This window comes from Antedon bifida, chromosome 4 (assembly GCF_963402885.1).
Source record: "Antedon bifida chromosome 4, ecAntBifi1.1, whole genome shotgun sequence".
Lineage (NCBI taxonomy): Eukaryota > Metazoa > Echinodermata > Crinoidea > Comatulida > Antedonidae > Antedon > Antedon bifida.
Genome location: NC_136229.1, coordinates 33,370,994 through 33,398,319, shown reverse-complemented (window position 1 = coordinate 33,398,319; position 27,326 = coordinate 33,370,994). Strand labels below are relative to the sequence as shown.

The window sequence follows — 27,326 nt, the reverse complement described above, 5'->3', positions numbered from 1 at the left end:
GCGCTGAAGATCGAGACGATCATTTATCGATTATTTTGTATTTTTAGTCTGAAATAATATGCAAAATATATTACCATAATTAGTTACCCACATACTTTAATTAAATTAGATTAAAATACGCATAAAAGTTCCAGTTAAAAGCAATTATATTGTATTATAATGAATATTTAATTGGCAACTGAAAAAAAGGATTTCGCTATAGACTGTGTCAAAGGTCAAATATATTTCGCGCAAGTTTTTGTTTGTTGTTTTCCTTTTTTGTGTATTTCTCTCATTCGTTAAATTGTCATGGATGTCACACGTAAAAGTTGGTATTCGTTGATTATTATTGCCATAGATCAATTCATAAGATTTATTTTAATTAACGGTTTCAGGTCCGGCGGTACGTTTTAAAATTGGAGGTCACAAAGAAGATCTTAGCATGTGAATTTCTAGGCTGGCCTAGCTAGGCCGGACAGAGGACGCTAGGCTAACCAGTCAAGTGGAGATTCCAGCCTGACCCAGCCGATGTCTGGTCATTTCGGCCGCGCACCAGTTATTTCGGCCGCCGTATGAATGAATGAATTACATCTCTGTCTTTTCATGCAATCAATGTTTCCCGATCATAGAAAAATAAAAACAAACATTCCCTTAAATTAATAAATAATAGGTATATATAGCCTATAGGGGCCAGCCAGGCCCTAACCTATTTGAATTTCAAAATCTATAGGCCCAGAAATAGTATATCTGTCTGAAAAATAGCACAATGTAATGTAATGCTAAATGTTTTTTATTTCAGATTTCAAAGAAGCGCTAGGAGTAATATCAAATGTATTGAATGACAGTTCTTTTGTTGCAATCGACGGTGAATTCACAGGTCTGCACTATGATAGTCGTTACATGCCAAATGCATTTGATACACCAGAAGAGAGATACCAGAAATTGCGACAAGTAAGCACTTAGCAACCTATACCTACACATGGTAGATCCATAGCAATCATTGGTGGACCTTGATACATTGTTTTTTTTATTTACAAATCATCAAAAGGTAGAGATATACACCAGTCTATCCACAGTGGAAATAAGTTTGATTAATGTTAACCTTTTTGTGTTATCCGTATTTTTTCTTGTCTGTTGTATAGTTTGTTTCCTGTCAATATTTCGAAATAATCAAACACTTTCTTTTTAAGGGTTCAGTTGATTTCCTGTTAGTACAGTTTGGTTTGTGTATTTTCAAATACAATGGAAAAAGCTCAAAGTAAGAAATTCATTCCTTTTATTGTCCAAAATAAAAAAATTATTGTCATAAATAACAACGTACTAAACACAACACATGCTTTATGTATTCATAAGAAATATTAAGAATACTAATAAAGTTTTTTTGTTTCTTGTGAAGATATACAGTGTATCCTTTTAACTTCTATGTATTTCCAACTCCACTCAATCGGCATGCGCCAGATCCACGATTTCTTTGTCAGGTGAGTTTGGTATATACTGTCAACTCTCTCAATACCGGACTCTCTGAAAACCGGAAAACCAGACATATTTGGCAAGCCCAAAGGTGTCTGGTATTGGGAGAGTGAACTGTACAAATATTAATATTTTGAGTAATGAAAAACACAGTTGAATAGGATTTGAGTGTTGGCAGCAAATACCCTTTTTGTACATGTGAACTAAATTTATTTAATGTTGATCTTTTTACAGAGTTCCAGTATTGACTTCTTAGTCAGTCACAACTTTGATTTCAATAAACTTTTTCGAGAAGGTTAGTTCTGTAATTATATTGTATTTTTAATCTTTCCTGTACAGTTGACTCTCAAAAACCATTTTTTTTTTGGGAATTTCGTAAACTTTTTTAAACTGTCAACTAGATTAGATTCTAAAATTATAATTAATAATTGTGTTATTATAATCACACTGTAAAGATTGAACATTTGAGCATGACCTTTTTTTCTGTGTCCACAGGTATTCCATATTTGACCTCTAACAGTGCTCGTACTATGAGAGAAGAGATTCTGCAGAAGTATGCTGGTCAAGGGGTGACTATACCAAACAAAGAACCAAGTCCTGCGTTCAGAACACCCCAGGCTAAAGGCCCCATTATCATTCCAGATGAACACAAAGAATTCATTAACCAAATTGTGTAAGAACAATTTATAAACACACTTTTTGTTAGTAATACATTTCAATTCATTTATTTTATTCTGTCCAGCACTCTGGCTCCAAAATTGTCTTACTCGTCACGGTATATAAAACATTAAAAATATGATAAAATGGTTAAAATACAAACAGTACGACACCAAGGGGTAAAATACAAAAGCAACAAATACAAAAATTATTGTTAATAAGTGGATTTATATAAGACTTAAATAAGGTCCATATGTGTTAGACGTTACATTCTACATGCTCTTCCCAGGGAAGAGTTAAATTATTAAGTTTGATAATAAGAGGCTTCTTAGTGGTGGAATGCAAGTCAAATCAACCACCTCAAACCAACAATTACATGATTCATAAATTACAATCTGCAAGCTGCTCCTCATATCATGTTAAGTTTGATAATAAGAGGCTTCTTAGTGGTGGGTGAATGCAAGTCAACCACCTCTATCCAACAATTACATCCATGAATGAATACATGTTGACCCAACAAATTTAAGCTGTTAAAATTATTTTTTTTTTATTGATTTTAGATCAAAAACAGAGCAGCTTTTGAAAGATAACGATAGAACGTCATTACAACTGGATCCCTGCAATGGGTAAGTGGAACGGTAGAACATTAATAATAATGTGTTCATGTATTTATGTTGTATGACCTATGTTTTATAATTCAATAATTATTTATATTTTCAGATTTCAACGAAAGTTAATTTATCAGACCATGGAAACAAAGTAAGTTTGTTTTGTTTTCAAACTGTAAATACAACACTGCCAAAATGTTATAATAATAATAATATAATTCAAACTAAAGTATAGTTCTATAATATAATAAGTTACTAAAAAGTTTTGTTAATATACGAAAATTTGGATGAGCTTCTTCAATATATTCCTTAACAATGATACAATATGCGTAGGTTCTTGCAAATCAGAATCTCATTATTCTCTGCACATATAACAAACATATATGTTTTTTTATTTCAGGTTTCAAACAAAACTGATAGTAGAGACTAAAACTGGAGAGAAGGTGTGTGCAAAAAAAAAATAGATTACATACAGTATATGTTACATAACATTTCTTCTCATTTACTGAACAATGGTATTCTGTTATGAATTTTAACGAAAAGAAATTAAGCAAAACATGCAAATCAAAGAAAATAAATGTATATTTTAAACAATGTATGCATTGTCTATTTTGTGCCTAGTTTATTTATCGAAAATGATGCTCACATAGTTTGCAGGATTTCTTTTTTTTAGGTATCGCATACAATTGGCTTAAATTCATAGAATGATTTTTTTTAGAATTTTTGCTTTTGTTTTAACAGAAAGAACGTTATATAGAGATTACTAAAGCTACTTCAGAGGAAGATAAAAGAAAGAGAGATGAAATAAAAATGCAGGCAGACCTTGTAAGTAATAAATGAATATCAATTTATAGTGTTCAGTGTTTGATTAACAATTCTTTTTATTGAAATGTATTTTTTTACATTATTTCAGGACGAGATAGACGATGCAATAGGCTTTTCTAAAGTCATTGACATGATCTCAGAGTCGGGACGTTTGGTGGTCGGACACAACATGATCTTAGATTTAATGCACACTCTCAATCAGTTTAGTTGTCGCCTCCCAGATGTAAGTTTTTTGTACATCCAATCACATGCATATTCTAAAGTCTGTCTACACTATCAAACTATAAGTGACAAGAAAATGTGATGTGCCCATATATTGACATGATGATGTCATATCACTACCATATTTTGGTACATCACACTTTTGTCAATCTAGTTTAATAGTGTAGACAGAGCTTTAGATATGGATAAATTGTTGGAATAAATTGTTGAGATAAAGTTTCAAATATGAAAGTTCTGGTTACAACATAGAATTGCTACTTGTTCCCCACTTTAAGATTGATATGGCACATAGTTTGTGTAAGTTGGTTTTGTATCTCTTTATCTTGATAATGGTTTTTCTATTTTAAATAGAATTTGATTGAGTTTAAAAATATGTCGCATTGTGTATTTCATCGTGTTGTGGACACCAAGGTAATGGCGAGTACACATCCATTTAAGGTAATTATTATTGTCTTCTCAAATATTGGTCAAGCAGATTTGTTTCCCAACTACATTAGATTTAGATACCTCACATATAATATACTATTGATTTAAAAATCGTATAACACTAATCTAACAAATTAAAAGAAGAAAAAAAACAAAAATTAAAGTCTAATTCAGCTTAATGGTTTACATTATTAAAGACTTCCAGCAATGTACCATTATGTTTACTAAGGAAGTAAAACTTATTTAAGTTCATTAAAAGCTGAATTAAGACATTCGTGCCTTTGCTAAGTTTAAAGTTGAAGTCGTGTCTCTGGACCATTAGATAGGCTTTGTACATCAGTACTTCTATGAATGGAGGAAAAGTTGATTGTGGTCTTTGCCAACTTTAAAGCAACCTTGAAAAAAAACAAAAAACATTAATAAGAAAATAATCAATATTGATGATACTAATATACTATTAATAGTTCTTTGTTGTTTATTTTTATCAGGAATTTATCATGAATTCAGCATTAAATGATTTACACAGTCGGCTACAGGACAATCCATTCATACCGCCCTCTATTGGCAAGTTCACCATTGTTTTGCAATCGACAGTAACAGCTTGGTTGGGATAAATTCAGACAACCTGAAAAGAAATTGCAATTTAGTTTGATTACAATCATTAATAATACTGTACTCATGCATAAGCCCACCCTGAGGTATAAATCCACCCTGAGGTATAAGCCCACCCTTAAATTTTCACGTAATAGCGTTATATGACAATAAGCAAAGATACTCCAGTTTGGTTCTTTGATATAAATAAATAACTAAATTATATGAATGGTCTTAAGCTCTGTTTACACTGTCAAACTTTATGTGACAAAAAATGTGATATGATGATATCATATCACTACCATATTTGGGCATATCACTAACCATATTTGGGCACATCAAACTAGTTTGATAGTGTAGACAAATCTTTACATGCATGACAATTCAATAATTTAATATATTGATTTAATTACAGAAATGGCATCAAACTTTAATGGGTACAAAAAAGCTGAGAATTATCATGAAGCGGGTTATGATGCCTTTATCACTGGTCAATGTTTTGCCATTATGGCCAATTTTCTTGGTACATTTATGGATCCACCCAAGCATCGTGTTTCACCCTCGTCACAGTTTTTGGAACCATTTATGAATAAGTATGTTTCAAAATATTGGTCAATTAAATTAAAAATGACAGTACATGGGAGTGTTGCCATGGACTGCCATGCTGTACTTTTTTTATGTTTTAAAAATATACAGTATTCAAATCAAACGTCACCCTCAGATCTTCAAACTAGACTCTAGAATATTGTTACTCTTTTCTTTTTAGAATTCATCTGATGCGAAGTTTAGATATCCCATATCTAAATTTAAATGGACCAGATTGTAAGTATTCAGACTTAAATCTATACTAAATTAATGTTGTTTGGTGGGTAGTAAGTCTGAAGGTTGGTGGGTGGGAAGTTAGGAAAGATCTTAAATAGTACTGGAACAAAAGGCTTTGCAGGGTAGGTGAAAAAGGGATTCAAGAAATGTTATTGGTCCACTTTAAAATGGAAATTCGTTTTGCTTGGCATAATTAAGACAATAAAACAACAAAGAAAAATACATAAAATTGCAAAAGGCAATGTTAAAATACTATTTATTGGCTAAACAGAACATTTAGGCTAGGTTGAAACCATTATAGCTTAAAAATTATATTGTGGATGAAAACAATTTTGGAGATTGAAATACTGATTTGTGTTAATATGGATTTATCTATTTCACAGTACAACCGTCCAGGAATCATGTATTCCATGTGACGTTCCCAAAGGAATGGCGTACAAGTGACCTTCACCAGTTATTCAGTCCGTTTGGATCCATTTACGTTGGTTGGATAGGTGACACTGAAGCGTTTGTATCTCTGTACAAAGCTGCTGAGGCATCAATGGGTAATATATGCAGTCAAATCTGACATGACCTTCAATTTTGACACGACCTTCAATATCATCCTATGAGAAATATAAAAAAATTAATGTTAAAGTTTAATAGGCCTAACCGTAAAGGAAGTGACATGGCGCATTGTATATCCGACATGTATCTACAAAACGATGATTATTGGTATATTCACTCTTCCCTGGTATATTGAACTAGTGTAACTTACTATTCAATGCTTCTCTGTTTACCCTTCTAGTGTAACTTACTATTCAATGCTTCTCTGTTTACCTTCTTGCAACAGTCCAATGAGTTCTATTTCTTTCCATACAGCATGCGAATAAATAATATATATTCATTACATTACAGGAAAAAGTCATGAATATGCAATGTACGGGTAATAAATATTCATGACAGTACAGAGAACTGCCATGATAACTGTTATCACCCCAAATGCTATAGGCTAATCAAGTTGTAAACAATACATAAAATAAAAGTCACCAGAAAATAAAATTTAGATATAGCCACTTCAGTGAAACTAATTAATTCTTGTCTTCTATAAACTCTGGTCTTTTTGTTAGTAATGAAAACCATTAAAAAGGGTGAGAACTACACAGTTACCCCATACAAAAACTTCAAAAGTGGTGTTTACCCGGAAGATAATGCAGAAAAAGAGAGGAAAATGGTCAGTCCACCACAGGAAGAGAAAAGTCTAACAGTTGCCGAGATGGACAAAGCAAACACAGAAGAACCTGGGAAGAGGAAGCGGCGGATATCGTCATTGGAGGCAGACGCTGAGGTTGCGGTGCTGATGGGAACGGTTGCAAAGAGGAAAAAACCAATGGATCCAACGTAAGCATCTTGGAGTGTTTGGCTACAAACCATAAAGCTCTGTCTCAAACTTCATGTGACAACAAATGTGATGTGCCCATATATGGACACGATGATGTCATATCACTACCATATTTGTGCATATCACTACCATGTTTGGGCACATCACACCTTTTTTGTCAAACTAGTTTGATAGTGTAGACAGAGCTTAAGCATTTAGAATAAGATTATAATTGTGATGGTGGATGGAGCTTTGTAGTGTTCAGGTGTCTTGAGGTTACACATTTGCAACCTGTCCAGCTATTTCCTTTTGTTTCTTTTCTCTCTGTTGTATCAAGTGTCGTACACTAATACAGTAAGTACTGTACAATTATATTTTACAGTGTAGCACCATTTGTGTCGAGAAAAGGTGTAAAACCACCATTGCCAGGGGTAACGGAGGAGGGAGATCCCGGTACTGAAATTAAAGAAAAAGATGAAGATATGGTGAAGGAAAAGGATGAAGATAAAGTGAAGGAAAGAGATGAAGATAAAGTAAAGGAAAAAGATGAAGATATGGTAAAGGAAAAGGATGAAGTAGAAAGTGAACATATTGGAACATCTAAGAAAGTAGAAGAGGAAATTGATAACAAGGAGGAAAAAAAAGAAAACTTACTTACCGAAGGTAAGATATGAATTAGTTTTAGTAACTGAGACATATCTTGTATATAACAACAAATGATGCTTTTTACTCAGTTATTATGTTCTTTACTAGGAACTGATGAAGATGTGAAAATGTTTGAAGAATGTGGAAGCTGGTGATTGCATTCATAATTGTATTAGTTGCAACAATAGACATTGAATAAATGGTGGACTATCTTGAAGAATATCACTGTACTGAAAAACGACCGTAAACAAAGCCAAAATAAAGTGTTCAAAATTGTATAAAAGTTTTGTAAATGTTTTATGAGGCTGTTATATTAGCCTTGCATCAATATTGTGACTTTGAGTATAAAATACAGTACTACTGATTGCTTGACATATTGTCGACAGCATTATTGCGATGGACTCGCTATCAATGTACAGTAGTCCAAGTGTGGATATTGTCCAGATTGTGGTTGCTGTGCTATGCTATTTCCTTTGTACCTAACCAGAACCAGAATTGTATGGAAGCATTGGTTGTATAGAATCATAATACGAAATGGATTGAGAATAAATTGATAGTTGACTATCCTAAGAATGTAGAAAACTGTATTCATTTTCATCTCTTATTTCGTAATTCCATAGATAAATATCATTGGTTGTATGTATTACCAAGTTGTGTATAAAACACAATTTGTTTTGAGTAAACGTTTGAGGGGGAAAGTTGACTTTGAACGATAACTTTTTGATAAAGTTCTTGGAGGAGGTGGGGCTCAAGCAAGGTAAAGCATAACGTGATGGAAAAGTTTCATTTTCAGGATTGTGAATATTATTATCTGTTCATCAGTTTATTTTGAAATGTTAATATTTATAAATACAATCTTGAAATTAAAACTTTTTGTACGAATTATAGTTGTGTGTTCAATATGTGTCTAAATATAGTGGTTGTGTGCTTATCTGATTTTGCCGAAGACAAACAAACGCTGACGACGTCACTCTCCCGCGTTTTATGCAAATTTTAAGATCCATAATCTAATCTATGAGATGTGTTTGTTTTTTAAAATCTTTTGTGACGTGAAACACTTTTATTCATGATTCATTCATTAATATCATGTGATCATGTTTCTGCCAAATGATTGAAGTGAATAGCTTGCGTGCGTTTGAGATTTCACTGGGCATTATGATACAATCTGAACACAATATCCAACAAAATCCCACTTGCCCGTAAGTTTTACTTGCCCGTAAGTTTTACTTGCTCGTTTCAGCAAACAAAATACTGTAAAACCTTGAAAACTAAACAAACATGACAACAATTTCCGCACATTGAAAGTTGTCTTCGATTTCAGATCACGATGTAGGCCTATTAAATGAACCTAATCTCTGATTTTAGATCAAGTGGGAATGCAGTTTAAATCCACATATTGCACGCACATCATTGGAACATTCTGGTCTCAAACGAACGCGTATTCAGTTGACGGATTTGACAAATAATTCCACACATTGATGATATTTAGAGAAGGTGGGAGGAGGGAAGATAAGATAAAACACATCTTCTCAGCTTTGATAATTACAGATAATCGACGTAGTGTGAAACCGAAAACGTATAATATGAACTGTGACCCAAAGAATTACTGGAAAAAAGTCTGTAAATATTTCCAAGAATTCAGCATACGATACCACCAATGAATGATATTATAATAATTAATGTAAATAGTTCTGTCTGTTCAAAATGTCAGCAATTGCGTAGAACTGAAGGACGAACAGCTGTAGGTCTACTTTAGAAGACATATTGTCCCCCTAAACAAACTTTTTTTTTTTCAATTTGTTGATGAATATGCCATTTTGATGTCACAAAATACTTATCTTTAGCCACAAAATTCATGAAAAAAATATATACTTGAAAAAACTTTGATTTGAGGGAAAAAATAGTTAAATTGTCAGACATTACATTTTTGGTCAAATATAACTGTTTATTTTGTCTTTTTATAAGTGAAATCATTAGTTTTTTGTTCATTTTTTCCTTGAATAACTTTATTAAAATTGCAAAATGGCATATTCAAAATCTAGTTTATTAATTGTAATTGTTCATGTTTTGTGGGGATAAATACATCTCTAACTGTGTCTATTTTGCATTCACGTGCAAAGTAAAAAAATACTGCAGTTATAGTACAGTATTATACTTCCTCAGAAACTTTGTTTGACTACTGTATGACGACTGTATGAACACGTACGTAGACCGGGTTCCATGACGTCATGGATTGTGCTGGCCAGTCTGAAACTCAATGTATACACACTAGCGAGCAAAATCCCTGACGTCAGTGAAACAGTTCATGATCTGTATCAGCGGTGTTTTTGAAAAGTTATCACACGTTACAGAAACAACCACCGTAAGTTGCTAGTTAATACGATACGGCGCTTTTGCCTATCATACCACAGTATCACTGGTTTCCTCTCTTCTGATTTTCCTCAAGATTAATTTCGTCTTCCCACAGGCTCTACGCCTAGTGTACAGGTACTGAAACCGGTCGTTCTATATAATACCAGTACATCCGCAATTAGCCTAAAAGCTTCATTTCAAACCCTTTTCCTGATAGTGTATATTGTTGTTGAACACAATAGTGGAATTCAATTTCAATTAAAACTTTTATCTCAGACAAACCTATTTCAATATGATAATAATAATATTGACCTATATCGTTTGTTAAAATCTCGAGAAAAAATAGAATAATTAACTTTATAATTGAGCGGTTTTATGACGTTAGTGATAGTGGTCGAAAACAACAAATAAATATATCTATTTTGCCTACGTGCGCGTACGTAAAGCCGTGTCTTTCAATTTTATTTATATTTCAATTTTTAAATTGTACAACAGAAAACAATATATTTATGCTTACCATGTGAAAGCGACCTTCCGTATATTATTAGGGTATTTTACCATCAGCAGAAACAGGGCCATATTCGTTGATTTACCGTATACCACTGGTTGAGAACATCCCTAATCTTTCATGTAGGCCTACGTCCCGTTTCGTCAGTGTGAATCGACGAAGTTGAACTATAGCTAAGCCACCCTACAGTTTGTTTATTAAGTAGTACCCAACTCTATAAAATGAACGCAAATAAACTCAGTAACAAAACTAATTCGTTTATATAAGATCAAGTTCGAAACTGAGTCGTATTTCGAAGTAAAACAATGATTTTTTTTCTTCACATTCATGAGAAAATAACGTTTTTCCCTTTTTGGAAAATTACACTGGAAATACAGTACTTGGAAAATTAAATTTCCCCGTTGAAGTTGAGTGAGGTTTCCTTTACGTGACTTTCGTCATTTAAAAGTAAAAGTATATTTTGGTCCGTATTACGGACATCAGCTGAATCTTTGTATTATTAGGTAATGTCTTAAATAACATTAATAAACTTGTGAGGTATTGTTTGCCGCCGGCAGCACAATTCGCTTACACAAAAGCATTCTTTGTGTTTTACATACCTTGTCTGCAGATAGAACCTACTGACGGAGATAACAGTATCACCTAGACTTGCTACTATCAGCTGAAGAATCGGATGTCTTCCTCTACTTTGGACCTTCCTCTCTTTAGATTAACTTTAAAAATAAGACCCCAACACTTAGTCATATGCCCTTCACCACCAAAAAATCCAAAGCAAAAACAAAAACATTTCTTGTTCACTTCACAACACATAGTAAAACATGTATGGTATAAAATATATTTTTATCTGCGTTTTAGTAACCAAAGCTCCCACAGTTGTGAATAAAGTATTGGGAAATTGGACCAGAATGTTATCAGACTAAAATTATTCACTAATACTGTCCACCTTGTAAAAATAACAGATGTTGTGACGTGTTTGAAAGGGACAAGCAAAAAAGGACAAATTTAAAGAAAATATATCACATGCCTTTTCTTAAATTGTTCAAAACAGGCCTAAAGGATTAAGAAAAATAAAATTAAATTTATATATTTTTTAGGAATCAAATTAGGAAGTAAAAATAGTCGTGCCATTTCTAAATTAAAAAAAAGTAGCAATCAGTAGACTACAGACGATGTCAAATAACTGTATACTGTTTCAACGACTTGTTATTATAGACATGTTATCAGTAAATCACAAGCTATTTTAAATAATGATTTGTGACTAAAATACGAGGGCAAATCCCTTTGAGATGTAGTAGAAATCAAAAGTTAACATTTCTTATTAATACATTATTTTTAACTTTCACTTGAGAATTGCCAGAAATTTAAAAAGGGGATTTCCCTATTTGTATCCATAATCAGTCAGCCATATCCATTATAGGCTCGGGTGCACAAAAACGTCGATATAGTTAAACAAATCCACAAGCAGCTTTCCGTAAAGACCCGGATTGAAATAGTAGCCAATCGAATAAACTCCGAAAGTCCAAATAAACTCTTTACATTATTTGGACCATGTAGGCCTACCATCGGTACAATTCTAATGCTTCGATGAGCTTGACTTGCATTGCAAACGATGATTTTTAAAACTTTCTGAACTGTGGTAGAGAAGCATCCGTTGGGCCTAGGAATTTATAATGACCAAAACTAGCGCTATCATGTTGACGCTGAAGCAGATGTTAATCGACATTTTTGATTTGGAACAATCGTTTTAATGAATTCAAAAATAAAACGATAAAGAGGGCCGAAAAGATTTGAGAATAAGTTAACATGTCATAAGGCCTAGGAATTTTTAATGGAAAAACTAGCGCTATCCTGTTGCAGTGCTGAAGCAGATGCTAATCGACATTTCTGATTTGGAACCATCGTTTTAATGAATTGGACCAAAACATATTTTTTATTAAAAAAAAATAAAACGAAAAAAGAGTGCCGAGAAGATTTGAGATTATCGCTGTTACACCGGGAAGGAAAAGTAAAAGTGTTTTAGTATTGCTACTGCATTGATAAATGTGCGTTTTAATTTAAATTAATTTTATATTTTCCATGCAGGAAAGAAGACCACAGAGGTTAAAAAATTCCGAAGAAATTGAGTAAGAACAACGGTAAGTTCAAGCCAAGTAAACCACCACACAATTGGAATTCCACCGGGATTCACTTTCAACAGGCTGCTTAATTATAGACAAATCAACCAAGCTGCGATGGTCGAGGTTAAGCACAGAATGATATCATACCATGGAGTAATTTACCAAACCATGATTTTACTAGGGCCTAATTTAATGTGAATAATGAATTTTGAACTATACTTCGGGCTTAAAAAAAGTTATTTGAAGCGGTTGTTGCTGAAGTCAAAATCATCCCTAGGCTATTAACTTTTTAACACAAAATTCATAGTTTTTGTGTTGTAGTTTTCAACTTTCGTCTGATATAATATTCAAAAGTCTATTGTACGTGAATTAAGATGTTTAATGTAATGTATAAGTATAATTATTGTATAACCTTTATTTCATATTCAATTTGATTTTAAAGAACTGTATAATACTGTGTTGTCACCGAGAACAAATAAATGAATTTAATATTTAAATAGTTTATAAATAAGAAAAAATAATAACAAACATCAAACTATTATTTATAGAAATAACAAAACAAAAAACACAGTTACCAAATAAATAATAATTATCTATAAAGAAAAACCAGACACTAGGCCTACATGAATTAAGCAAAACAAAATAAAAATAGATTAACAAAAAGTAAATAAAATAATTGATGCTAAATAACCGAAAATTAAAAACATGTCATGGAGAAATGTACTGTTTTTTTTAATCCGTAGGCCTACTGGATATTTCTTATCTTCTATAAAAATAAAGTCGAAAAAAAAGTTTACCATTAAATTCTTTGTGTTAATGTCTATGTTATTTTGTGCATGCTTATGACAACATACTTTATTTGAATGGTTGCAAATGTAAAATGCTTTATTATAGGCATATATAAAAATTAAGAATTAGTTTAACGGTAACTTAACTATAAAACTATAGGCCTAAGAGGATGCTTAACTTTGCATTGGACTGCTGGATGCCATTTCATAACGTACTGATTGAACTTTGACCTAAAAGCACCAGAAACTGTTTCATTTAGTTTAGTGGGCGATAAGTCAATCATCTAAAATCATTAACGTTACATTTACAAATATTAAAATAATAAAACTACAAAAAAAAAACACAAACCAGAACACTTAAAAACCGAAAAATAAACTTAAATGTGAAAAAGACAATATGCGTAGGCCTATTGATTTGTTTTCTTTGTTGTTGTAATATACAAATGTAATTTGTTAGTTATAAATTATTCTACCACTCAATTGGTACAAACATTTTGCTCTCCGATTGCTTGTGATCACAATCGTTTGGTCTCCTGAAGGGGACGTGACCCGATCGTTATTGCTACTTGGGCTACTGCCTAAAATAATGTACGCGTAAAATATATACCTCAGTGCATTCATAATATTCGAATTTGAAACCCACATACGTTTGTCTTTCAAATAATTATTCGTGGTCTTTTTCAACAAAAGTTTTTGAAGTTTTGAAATACACATAATAGAAACATAATAGAATGCAAGTTTGGATATGTAAAGTTAGAATTCCAAGACGAAAAATTTAAAAAACAATTTAAAAAGTTTGTATTGTTTAAAAATAAAATGGCTAAAACACTATACAAGTATGTTTTAGCCATTTTATTTTTTAAAAACAATACAAAACTTTTTAAATTTCCTTTTCGACTTTAAATATATCCAAACTTGACTCATTATGTCTTATGTTATTTCACCATAGTAAAACTTTTGTTAGTCAATTGCAGACTGATAGTATACACTAAAAGTATGCTTACTATCAGTCTGCAATTTACTAACAAATAATTTTCAACAAAAGTTGTACTATGGTAAATAACATAAAACATCAAGTTTGGATATATTTAAGTTACTATAATTCCAAGACGAAAAAGAAATTTAAAAAGTTTGCGTTGTTTAAAAAATGAAATGGCTAAAACACTATAAAAGTGTGCTTTATTATCTATTGACCAACAAAGAATTAAAAAACAAGTAAAATAGGTCTTAATATAAACTATTCATATATAGGCCCTTACTCAACACGAATCCAAAAAGAGTAAAAGTAATGTAAAGACTGAACATTTCAATCTAGTGATATATTATTGAAAAATTGCCGATTTATTATTTATTTGTTAGGCCTATAAACATTTTTCCTGAACCATTATTATAAATTAAATCAAGTAGCCAATTTGTTTCTGCATATGTATTATCTTATAGGCCTAACATAGCAATATGATTTTAAATGAGTATGTGTTATAAATATCTAAATCAGGTGTATATATAGGCCTACAATATTAATGTTTTAATGAATATCAATATTGAAAATTGCAGGATAAATATTTGTGTATGCTGCTGTAATTTTCCCGCCTTTAATATGGTGATGATGATACCACTAGTTATAGGATATTGTATTTTGTGTACAGAATAATATTCATTCATCTATATGTTGAAACTTGGTCCATAACAGTTAATGGGAATTAAATTATATAAGTGGGTATATTCCTTATACCAACATTTTTAAACTTAGCAGCCCAAATATTAAAACTTAATGGAAATGAAATTATAGGCCTAATAATTGCATATTTGCTTGCATGTAACATGCATAGGTCTATGTTTATAATTATCGCAGTATATAAATTATATTATATTAAAATCATACTATCGTGTTGATTGGTTCCAAAAAATAAATTAAATTTATATTTAGTGCCCATAATTTTGATTTTAATTCTTTGAGCAGAGATGTGTGTCTGTTTAAATGATAGGATACAAAATTAAGGTGTGTCCATCTGTAATTTATATTGAATAAATTCGTCAAATTATTGTTGTTATATTGGGTCAGTCTGGTGGTGCTGAAACTTTAAAAAAAACCCTATTTAACGTACATTTACTATATGCAAAATACATAAAATCTGATGTTCAGTACTGGTGGTATGGTATGTGTGAGCCATGTAAGTCGATAGCCGATCTTTTAGCCTGACTTCTTGTAGCCTAGGAATTGCAGAATCAAATTCGAATTTCAGATAAAATGTTGCAGTTTAATAATACAAGACAGATTTTGTATAAACCTTAGCGTTTTAGCAATTTAATAGTACTGTAATCACTACATGATCCTCTTAACTAATGAATGTGTCGGTACCTAGTACACTCGGTTTAATAACAAAGCAGATGCCTAGCCACCATGAATAGGCCTACAAATATCATTATTATTAAGACTTACCTTTTATTCTTTATACGTTGATCTAACGTAATTTGGTAGAATAAGCATCTTCTGTAAAAACGTGGACCACCACCCCTGGTCAGAAAGTACAGTCCCCATTTTTCTGAGACGAACTTAAAGCCATGTGTAGCCTACTTACTCGCAGTTTCGATTCATGCCCCTTCCTGGGGTTCAGCTCGCTCGCCTGGTCAATCAGAGAATCCAATTAAAGTCTATATTTTCTTGAATGTATATTTGCATAAACTACTGCAATTTCGAACCCTTGTTACCAGCAATATCACTAAAAATTAAGAGTTTTCGGCGGCAAGTTCATTGCAATATACTAGGTATATCTGTATTATGACGTAGTCAATTTCCTTTCGTTGAATATTCATGATTATACCGAAAACATGCATATGCATGTTTCTCAGAAAAAATCTGTATTGACCAATCAGAATGGAGAAAACAAATTACGCCTTATAAAGGCTTGGAACGTATGCATTGTGTGTATTATACGGTATAATAGTTGCTGACCTTTCTATACCAATATGGAGATATCTATGTTTTAAAATTTAGATAGACTTACTAAAAGTATCTCTCTTTTTATTGGAACGAGTTAAAATGTCTTCAAAATAAATGATAAATGGCATTACCATAATGCTATTGAAATTTACAATTAAAACATATTGTTTAATCTCAGAACAAAGTCCATTTACTGAATTTGACCGAAAAGCCTACGTAAATACAGACTTCATAACTGTTATTTATTCGTATTAGAAATCCATGTGAATTTCAAGAGAAACTTCTAGAAGAAAACATAGCACAGCACATATAAACAATCTTTACATAAAATATAAGTTGTATATAACATTATGTAATAAACTGTCTCTGTAAGATCCCTGCAACATTGTATATAACAATGTAAATAAATTTATTGCTGAATAAATGTGATTGAATAATGTCAATGATGTTCATTAAAAATAATCTTCCGATTGTGATAAAAAATCCCCTAGATGAAATATTAAAACTTTTAGGGAAATTTACTGTAGTTACTGCACTACACCTCTGCAATAATGCAGGCCTATGATTTCGTTGTTGTGAGACTGCAGTAAGGCGGGTGCAGAGGCTCACTTTTCACATAATGATTACCCCAAAAACAATTAAAAAATTGCTAAATACTTGAAAAAACAGGTTAAGAGGGCCAACAAATACTGCAGTAACTAACACGATGCAATCTTGTGACATAATAATTACCCAAAAAGGCTTTAATAAACAGGTTCAGAGCCACAAAATTCAGTTACACTGCAGTAAAATTAATTTAAACAAATGTTTGTGATTTAGGAGCTAAACATTCCATAAAGAATACTTATAAAAGAAAGCTTTATAGTTTTAGAAAAGTATGGATAACAACTTTTTAAATCAAAGAGAAAAGTGAAAACATTTGAAGATGTATTGTCCCCCAAAAACATGAAAAATGAAGGTTAATTAAATCAGACTTTGATAGGTTATTTTGTAGTTTTAATGAAGTCAATCACTTCCATAGAACAAACGGGGAAAAATAATGTTTTCACTTATAAAATAACAAAATAAATGGTTAAATTCAATCAAAAACCCATTAGCTGGCAGACAATTTGACTATGTTTTGCTTTAAATTACATTTTTTTTCAGGTACAGTAAATACATTTTTTAGATAGTTCAGATTTTTGGTCAAAGTGGATAACTATTATGTGACATTAAAATGGAATATTTAACAACAATTTTTTAAAGAATTATTTTTTCAGGGGGACAATATATATTCATATTATACATACTCCTGGTAGACGCAACGAATTTAGGCCGCCACGCCTTACCGTCCTTATTGCAACACCAAAGAGATAGGAAAGGGAAAGGATGTAATAGGAAGACTAGTGAACATAAATTTGGCTTGTAAAAATGAGAATAATATTGTATTTATGCATATGACAGAATGTATTATGGTATCATCATTTGAAACATCCAGGCTCCAAAACATTGGAGATCCTGAGATGATCTGATACCGGTGGTTTTTTTTTGTGTGTGTTTTTTTTATTTCAACTTTTTTTTCCTAATGTGATGCAATTGTATCCGAAATAAAAGTACAATGAAATGAATAGCCAATATAAAAGTCATGCTGTCTCATGCCAAGGAATCCGAGGCATTAGGCCTAGTCTTAGGCCTAGGCTATACAGTACTGTAGTAGGCCTATACAGTATTACATCCTCCTCTGGGACACCCATATTATCACCTTATTGACACTTTCCCCAGCCTGAACGAGGTGAATACATAACACTATGACTCCTATTCAGGGGACACTGATGGGACCGTGTTTAGTTTCCGAAAGTGTCCCCTTAATGAGGATTCTATTCTAGAAAGCCATAAAATGACCATGACGGCTGCGCATTCGTGTTTGTTCGAAAATATCGTTATAATAAAGCAAATCAACCAATTGTTTGTTTACACCAAAGCAAAGTCCAGTAGTGAATTAACAAAAGAAGAAATTCGTCGCTGATTTTATTTAACCATAACTCAGTTGTTATTATTATTCCGAACGTAAATGGAAATTCTATTAAACATTCACTTTATTGAAATCTTTAAAATTTGAATTATTATAATAAAAAATAATCATGATGAATAATCATAATAAAATGCAGATGCTTGATTTCCTCTGATTTACGGTATATAAAAGGCCAATTTACACAGACGAGCGGTAACGGTATACAAATATCGAATCTATGTTATTCATTATGACCATTTACACACAATGTGGACAGGTGGTTTCTGCTCAGGATAGATACAGATTCTACGTGGGACAAGCTACGCGGTTTCCCGCTTACCGTTACCGCCCCCGTCTGTGTAAATTGGCCTTAACGAATAATGTCGAATAAAAAAAATGAAATGCTCTTGTCTGTTGTTCGAAATGCTATTCAAGTTCAAGTGCTTTTCGGCATGATTGAATGAACATGAGCTAGCCGAATATAAATTGTGTGTTCGACATGGAACAATTCCTCGACGCGCAGGAATAATTATGCTGAAAAGAGACTACAGAAGGTGACATTGTTTATGCTGCAGCGTACTGTATCCGGAAAGGAAACATTGTGGACACGGTGATATTTAGGGGAAGTCCTACTGATAGCAGTGACGTCATACACTTTAAACTACAGATACAGATGTATGATAGGTGCTTCCATGCTACAGTCGTACTTCAGTATGCGTAGGCCTACCTGGGCCTACGTTTGTAACCCCATACCAGGGCTCCCTGCCCATACTATCTTTGGGGTACACACATAACATCAGAAATGTGATGATTGTGTCAGACTTAGTATTTGTAAAAGAATAAATATTTTGTCACACATTATCGTATTTCCAGACAAAAATAGAAACTCCACGACTGGTGGTAGAAAGACAAATATTAACCATTACAATCATGGAGCAATAACCGTGCTTCACTCGGGGAAAGTCGACGACGTCTGTAGGCCTACAGTATTGTTGTTTGGTAAACATTAACAATAACATGAAATATAATACATCAGATCAACACATTATAATACAACACAATGAAATTAATACAAATACACAATTTACACAAATGTAATAAAAACACAAACTGTCGAAAAGGGAAAATGTAATAACTGGCCAATCAGCAGTGGTTACAATTAACATTCTTTTTCGCTTCGATACCAAACATGGGGGCGCTATTCAATGCTTTTAAGATTGATCTATTTTGCGTATACTTTTATTAAATTAGCTTTTAAACTTCAACTCACCACGTGATCGGTGACATAAATATGAATAAAATTTAAATAATAAGAAATTTAAATTGGCTATCTAAGTTTTTAAAATGGTTTGCTTCTGTAATTCAAATAAACTTGTTCACTCGTAAATACGTTGGAGAGTAAACCAGAGTATGTCGACGCCCTCTATGATCTTCGTGGTATATTTTGTACTGCAGTGTAATAGAATAATGCAACAGTAATACATTTCGTAGCGGAAAACTACGAGTTTATTTACAGAAAAATAATAACAATAATAAACAAAATACCTGCATATGATATAATATGACTGTTATGAGTCCATTATGAAATAGATAATTATATACCGTTTTGAAACAAGGACGGCCAGTAGGTCTACATCATGCATGAATGAAATAAATTGTGTCACAATCCGAGGATGTATGCATTTTGGAAAGAAGGTTGGCAATTCGATTTTTGTTTCATCAGAATGTAAATATATCAGACAACAGATTTAACCTACTCAACAGTGCACATAACCAGGCAATGTAAGCCTACTAGTTTACCGTGATGACCCCACTAACTCATTCATAATGTCCTTTTAGTGGACAACAATAGCAAACATTTGAATATTATAATTACTGTTCATCTTTTTCTTTTTAACCTAAACGTGTTCTGTAGTGTAGTACCAACAAAGCACGGGTCAAATATCCGGAAGGGTAATCCATTCACCAATCAACTTCTGTATCATCTTCACTTCCTGTTCAATCAGACAGTTTTATTCGTTCAACACCACGTAATATTGAGATAATGAATTATATAGTAGGCCTATTCCATAGAATAGACCTACTACTTAATAATGAATATTAATTGATTTACAACATACACCAGTTTGACAGCTGACATCCGTTATCAGCACAACTTATTTGCTTTCATAGTATCATGGAGAATTTCAGACTTTTTCCATAAGTGTTGATGAGTCCGTTTTCTTTTAGGTACTAAAAATAATTCTCGGCACAGTTTTCCCTTTTATTGAATCGGTTACGTTTCTGCTTCAATAGAAATAATCTAATTTGTCTTTTTTTTTAAGTGCACACTTTTTTTACTATCGGAAGGAATAATTGCATTCAAAATTGCCTACTACTCAACGAGAGAGTTCTAAATTAAATAATTAAATACAAAATACAATAAAGGCTGATCATTTTATATAGGCCTACCATGGCCTAACTAAGAACATTAAAAACCCCAAATAATGACTGTAGAAAAATGTTGCCTGCGCCATCAATGTGTCGTAAATTTAATGCTTTTACCGTTTTAATATATTTTCATACGTATTTTTATTTAACCACACAGGACCATACGTAAAACAGATGCATATACATAATATGTTTTTATCCTGTATTTTTTAATCGAATAAACATTCACCTAAATAATAGCAAACTGGCTATATCTAAAAGATTGTAGGCCCAAGCAAAGAGATTTTGGGCCGAAATCATCTCATTTGAATTTCATAAATTGTAGCCCTAGTACGACACAACACAATAGTCTATTCAATAGGCGCTCCTATAATGGAAATTGTGGATATATGCGCCATAAAAAAGAGAAATATTAAGAAAATTAAATTTTAATTCAATTGTATTGAAAACAGTGCAATGTGGAAGCATGGAAGAATGAGTTCGAGTTCCATGCGCGGGTGAAAGTAAGAAAGTTCATTTAGGGCAGTGAGGCACTGAAAAGAAATAATTATAGAACTCGGACAATGTCACGGAATTCGTCTAAGTGACAAAATCATCCATCATTACAAAAAATGTTGGCCATGAGGTAATTAAATAGATTTTAATGCAAATTTATAATTTCGATGAATACGACTATCGGATCGGTATTCTTTACAGAGATTGAAGAATCGCCGATAGAAAGTTTCGGTTTGAACATGGAGTAAAGAATATTATATTATTCTTCACTCCACGGTTTGAAGCTGGAACAATAACGACTTTTTGAGTAAACACTCCATGGGAAACAACGTCCGAATTATGAACATCATAATTAAGGCCGTAGCAAGAGATCAAAACAGACGAAGCAAAGATGAAATAAAATAAATATAATTATTGATATAAAATATGACTAGAGAATTTGGATCGGATGGGTAGTAAAAATTGAACATTTCAGACTAGCCTCTTGCTGGCTACGGTCCTGATTTTTTGGCTAAAATGTTTGTCGACTATTGTGAAATGAAGATCATTGATATTGATATTATATATTTTTTATTGTGTCCGATCTAGTAGTGACATAGTGCATCTAGTGACATAGTGCATCTAGTTTGATTCCAATTATCTATACTGAATGATGTTTCATCTGGTTACATTTATGAATAATATTACGGAATCTACTATAAATCTATATATATTCTCCTTATAGGCCATTGAAGCAATCAATCAGTTAGGCCTATTTGTTTTATGATGCTCGGAAAATTTGATATACCATACATAATTTTATGTGAAGCAAATTACTATTCAGACATGGAGTGCATTAATTACAAAATGCATTAAAACATTCTCAGTTAAAACGAATGTTCTGAATAATAAGCAATGTTGAAAAAGGGAGGTGTTAGAAACCGATCCATACACTGCCGACCGCCGTACCTCTATCCTACGAATCCTAATTAATCAATGTTTAGTAAAATTATGATGATAGAGGCTAGTTGTGCCTATTGCATTTCTAGTTGTAAACTATTTTTGTTTTTTCTTCCCCTACTTTAATGAAAAGGATAAATTTAAATGGAAAGGTTCTCTATGTGGCTCTTATTATTAGTTTCTAAAAAAAAAGCTTTCGAAATCAACGATGTGTATCTTTATCGAATGGTTTTGTGTTGTTTCACACACGCTACTTCTCAAATTATCGTCTGCTGGCTGTGACGTCACGAGTGATTATTACGGGATGTTACAAAGGCCGTGTGTACGTTTGGCATCCTGTGTGCTATCAATAGCCCTTTCAATAATCTGCTATTGAATTGTGCCTCGCCTGAGCTATCGCCGTCTACAGGCCTTGTAGGCTGCTAACTGACTGTACAGTACATAATGGCAGAACAAGATCAGGTCTTCGCCGCCGAAGCCATCCTACAAAAACGATTTAGAAAGGCTAGTAAACGATTTCTTACGGCTTACATATCTAAAGGAATTAATACTACGAAAATGTAAGATTCTAACTGTAATATTTTTTCGTTTTGTCTGTTACAGGGAAATGCTGAATTTTTAGTGAAATGGAAAGGCTGGTCGAATAAGTGAGTATAGTTTTATTCATAAGTTGAATTCTGCTTCCGTAATTATGCCCGTGTTTATTCGATTATTTAGGCTTATATTTCAATTTGTCTGCTTAAGATATTAATATAATCTGATAAAGAAATATATTCTCTTTTAGACACAATACTTGGGAACCCGAAAACAACATTTTAGATGACCGTTTATTGCGATTTTTCGAGCAACGGTAAGTAAATAATTGATTAGTATAATACAATATGGCGATCCGGTATAACACTTGAATTCGTATTGTTGATTTTAAAGTTCATGCAGTATATACAGGCAACTCTTTATATTTTCGTTTTGTTAATTAGACAGAGAAATCGGGGATTTAGTACAGAACCCAGAAGGGGTAGAAGACCAAAACGTAGAGGTCGACCAGTAAGTAATAAAATTGTGTTTTCACCATGTATTTTGGTTATTTTTTTTGACGTATCGAGCGACAGTACAGAATTGTATGCGCCATTTAACTGGTTTATCTGCTATAAATACAAAACCGTAAACAATACTCAAGTTTTCGTTTTATTTTTACAAAATATAAATATATGGAATTATATTTTTATCGTAGTCTTTAGATTCCAAACGAGAATTTTTAAATACAGAACTTAAACATGCAGTACAAGCAAAAGCTCGTCTTCGTCCGAGAAAGGATGACTTAATGTTGAACGAAAATTCCGACGACGACAGCAACAATGATGCCTTTGATTTGAATATGTTAGATGAGAATTCCAACACAGATTTAAATTTCGTTGAAGATCCACCAAAAGTAGACGATTTAGATGAAGAAGAAAAACGAAAAATCGCAGAAGATGAGGAGCAGCTAAAACTTTTACAAAGTGCTAGCACATGCGCTATACGGTCCCGAAGTACGTCTTTTGACCACCACGAAGTCGAATTTAAAGTGTTTAAAAGGCGAGGACGACCACCTAAAAATGCCTCCCGTAGAGGTGGTGCTAGAGGAGGTGGTGCTAGAGGAGGTGGTAGGCACAAACGGTACCTGCCTAGCGTCATGCTACCACAACACAAAGAAGTTGAATTGAAACAGATATTACCAGATCCCATACCTGTTTCCCCACCGCCATCTCCTAAAGAAATCCCTGTTGTTGAATTTAAACCAAAACCAACGAATGTGTTTATACCACCACTTTGGCGGCCGACACCAAACGTAAAAGTGGATAACGTTGTGGTCACGGAGGTAACGGAACACGAGTTGACCATTACCGTTCGTGAATGTCCAACAAGCGAAGGGTTTTTTGATAAAAGTAATGATGAACGTAATTCTATTCGATAATTATAAGGATGTTGAAAATTGTGATTATGATAATAATATCATTATTAAAATCAAGGGTAATTTGATGAAGATGATGATTAACTAAGAAACTCTGATTATGGAACTAATTTCTTGAAATTACTGTAATAATTTAACAGAATATTTTCAACTTAATTATCTTAAGTTTATTTAATATATAAATTTAATAACATGGGCCGAATAATACAAAATGCTTAAATCTAAATTAATATAAATTAAAGTATTATTAAATACAAATAACAGTGAATTTAAATTATAAAACTCATAATTTTATTGTGCCTAATTTCTTTAAAAAAATGTCTTGATCTATTTTCAAGAATTTGGAAATGATTCCTATATCATTATTACAGTTGAATATAATTGTAAATAGTGTTCGGCAAGCTATTTTATCTCTGGTAGTAACTAAATATTTGCGTTTATTATTAATACTGCCCATTTATATTACCATTGTAATCACGCGTTGTTTTTGTTTGTTGGTGGAATAATTACTGTATATATTTTAACATAATAATTTGTTTTAAGAACACGCCTACATAAAACATTGAAATGATCCATGTATGTGCTTACAATGTATAGTTAATTAGGCTTAACACCCCCACCATACACCTCTACATGTACTCCAGCATCATGTTATTTATATTACGCTTACGTACGCAGTTAAGAATTTCTAATTTGCATAATATTTCCGTTATTATATTTACTGGTCTATAATTCATTCATCATTCAATTCATCTTTTATTGATCTAATTTATATAAAATAAAATCAGAAAATCCTTGTTAATACACTGCAGTTAAAATACATCAACGGTGGTAAAAACAATACAAAGTTATAACTAGAATTTGTATATACTACTACTATATACTAATACTATACTAATAATAATAAAAAAAAACTTGGCAAAATTATTATTATTAGATGATTATATTGTATTACATATTTAATAAACTTATTTTTGGAGATTATTAGTAGGCCTCCGTACGTAAAGTTCGGCAGCCGATTTGTTTTAAGTATGGTGTTATGGTGAAAAAAAAGTATGGATAATATTTGTCCCTCCATTATGTAAACAACGACTACTGAGTTGTTGCACCTGATGGAATACCATTCATATAGTGTTAATTAAATTATTCCACTATACTTTGTATAATTGTAAATAAAATTAAATATAAATATTGAATATATATTTAAATTAATAACCGTGGGTACTTTTCGACTTGCTTTTATTTTTGTGCTATATTTTTCAAAACTGTAAATAAGTCAATCTGTCATGTTAATGAAGCTTTAAGAACAGTGTTTGTGAATTTGTAAATATAGGTAAGATTATTTCAAAATTATTTGCAATTAGAATTAATTATTTCAGGAGGTAATTTTACTTAAAATAATTAATAAGTTCAGTTGATTACCGAATAATTGTCTTTTTCAAGCTTAGATTTTTCTTAATTGTCTGAAAAGGAATTGTACTTTTAATCGTTTATCGGGAACGTGACATGGAGATCCCATGGTAGGATCACACATTTCATATTACATTAATTTACTGTGTGAATGTATATGGTTAAATGCCGATAAATCATCTGTATTATTACTATTAGTTAATTTATTACACGGTTCGTAATAGATACATTATTTTTTAATTCTCAGCTCTTCGTTATTGTAATGGATTCCTATGCAGAAAAATAAAATACGAAAATAAAATATAAAGTACGGTGAATTTGCTTTGTTGAGTACCATCTTGTAACGCGCACAAGCTGTTACGTCACGGTCGTCATAGCATTACGTAACAATCCGTTTATTTGACTGGTATCATATCACAATGGGATATCTAAAATAAAACAATAATGATAAAGATTTCAAATGAACGATCACCTTTTCACAAACGGTTCTTAATTATAGAACATTTTAGTATGTTTAAAAATAAAACACAAAACAAAATATCCGGGAACTTTACAAGAATTGTACTAAAATTAGAATTAGACAATGATAATAATAATACATAGCATCCGTGTTTTTGCTTTATACCATGATGTAGATATTAAATTTGTTATTCTCATGATCCCACACATAGATTCAATTACAAATTGTTAATTATAAACGATATATTGTTACGAAATCTCATCATATACAACATCATTTGACATGGTAAAAACGTTGCACAAACACTGTTTGAAATACGTGTTAACATAAAGCTCTGCCACTAGACTATCAAACATTATGTGACATATATGGTAGTGATATGCCCAAATATAGTAGTGATTTGACATCATCATTTCCATATATTGGGACATCACATTTTTTCGTTTAGTGTAGACAGAGCTTTAGATTGAAACTTTACAGTATACTGTACGTACATTTTGTTGATTTACTTACTAGACTTACTTTCCTAACAAAGACAAATTCATCACTAAGATTCGTTCAATCGCAATACTAATCTGGGACACAGGTGTAAATCTAAATGGAAGACGACGGTGGTGCAAAATTGTTTCGTTCATTAAATATAGAGAAAACATTTGGAAAAGTTCAAAGAAAATATGTGTTTTATTGGATGGAGACATTTTAAGAAACACTTCCACTAACAATGTTTCCAATATTGTATTCTTTATAAGTTTACAGTTTACTGAGCTCCAGGGGTAAGAATCATTTTTATTTAAATAAATAAATCAAGAAGTATTTCTTTACAATACTGAATATACTGAAATACATTAAAACATATTTAGCGTTTACTTTGATGATGAGGGGTAAGTTCTCAATGCGTAACCGGTATATAAGAACACAGTTGCGGATATTTAATTATTCTAATTAATATCACACTATATCTTCATAAATATTTAATTCCCTAGGGTTCATGCATTTTATATGAGAAATATTTTTCTGAGAAAGAGTCAGTCACTTAACCATTACTACCACCACTTCGTTCGATCGTTTAAAGTGAGTGTGGGTTGGTTTTATTTTTGTCTTTCCTTTCCTGGAATATTGGATTTGATCTGATTTGTATTCGGAAAAACTATAACAAGCACTGGATAGTCTACTAAATTTATTATTATAGCTGTCCAAGGTAAAAATATTAAACGTACTTTTAAATAACATTTTCCTCGAAGGCCATAAGGTTGAACATCTTGTGGATGTCGCCATTATGTAATATTGAACATTGTTTTGCTTGTTTAAATTCTGGCCACCAGTCGAAATAAGTGTACCTC

The 27,326-nt window shown here is 32.1% G+C and overlaps 2 protein-coding genes across 4 annotated transcripts; both read left to right on the top strand.

Annotated features, from left to right (window-relative positions):
* The first annotated feature begins 230 nt into the window (after positions 1–230).
* On the top strand, positions 231–8,485 carry LOC144840758 (poly(A)-specific ribonuclease PARN-like). 3 transcript variants are annotated; one of them, XM_078696772.1, is made up of 20 exons: positions 231–307; positions 779–930; positions 1,170–1,237; positions 1,376–1,457; positions 1,684–1,744; positions 1,945–2,122; positions 2,667–2,732; positions 2,827–2,865; positions 3,115–3,157; positions 3,456–3,539; positions 3,628–3,762; positions 4,113–4,199; positions 4,676–4,751; positions 5,194–5,371; positions 5,545–5,600; positions 5,984–6,145; positions 6,710–6,980; positions 7,343–7,445; positions 7,476–7,623; positions 7,714–8,485. In XM_078696772.1, the coding sequence occupies exons 1-20, from the start codon at positions 289–291 to the stop codon at positions 7,758–7,760; spliced, it is 2,055 nt and encodes a 684-aa protein (XP_078552898.1). In that variant the 5' UTR covers positions 231–288; the 3' UTR covers positions 7,761–8,485. The 3 variants fall into 3 exon arrangements, with proteins under 3 accessions (XP_078552898.1, XP_078552895.1, XP_078552897.1); XM_078696769.1 differs by having other exon boundaries at positions 7,343–7,623; positions 7,714–8,483; XM_078696771.1 differs by having other exon boundaries at positions 288–311; positions 7,343–7,623; positions 7,714–8,484.
* A 14,045-nt stretch (positions 8,486–22,530) lies between these two features.
* On the top strand, positions 22,531–25,836 carry LOC144839793 (uncharacterized). The gene is made up of 5 exons (XM_078695284.1): positions 22,531–22,669; positions 22,769–22,812; positions 22,950–23,015; positions 23,143–23,209; positions 23,397–25,836. The coding sequence occupies exons 1-5, from the start codon at positions 22,610–22,612 to the stop codon at positions 24,117–24,119; spliced, it is 960 nt and encodes a 319-aa protein (XP_078551410.1). The 5' UTR covers positions 22,531–22,609; the 3' UTR covers positions 24,120–25,836.
* The last annotated feature ends 1,490 nt before the right edge of the window (positions 25,837–27,326 follow it).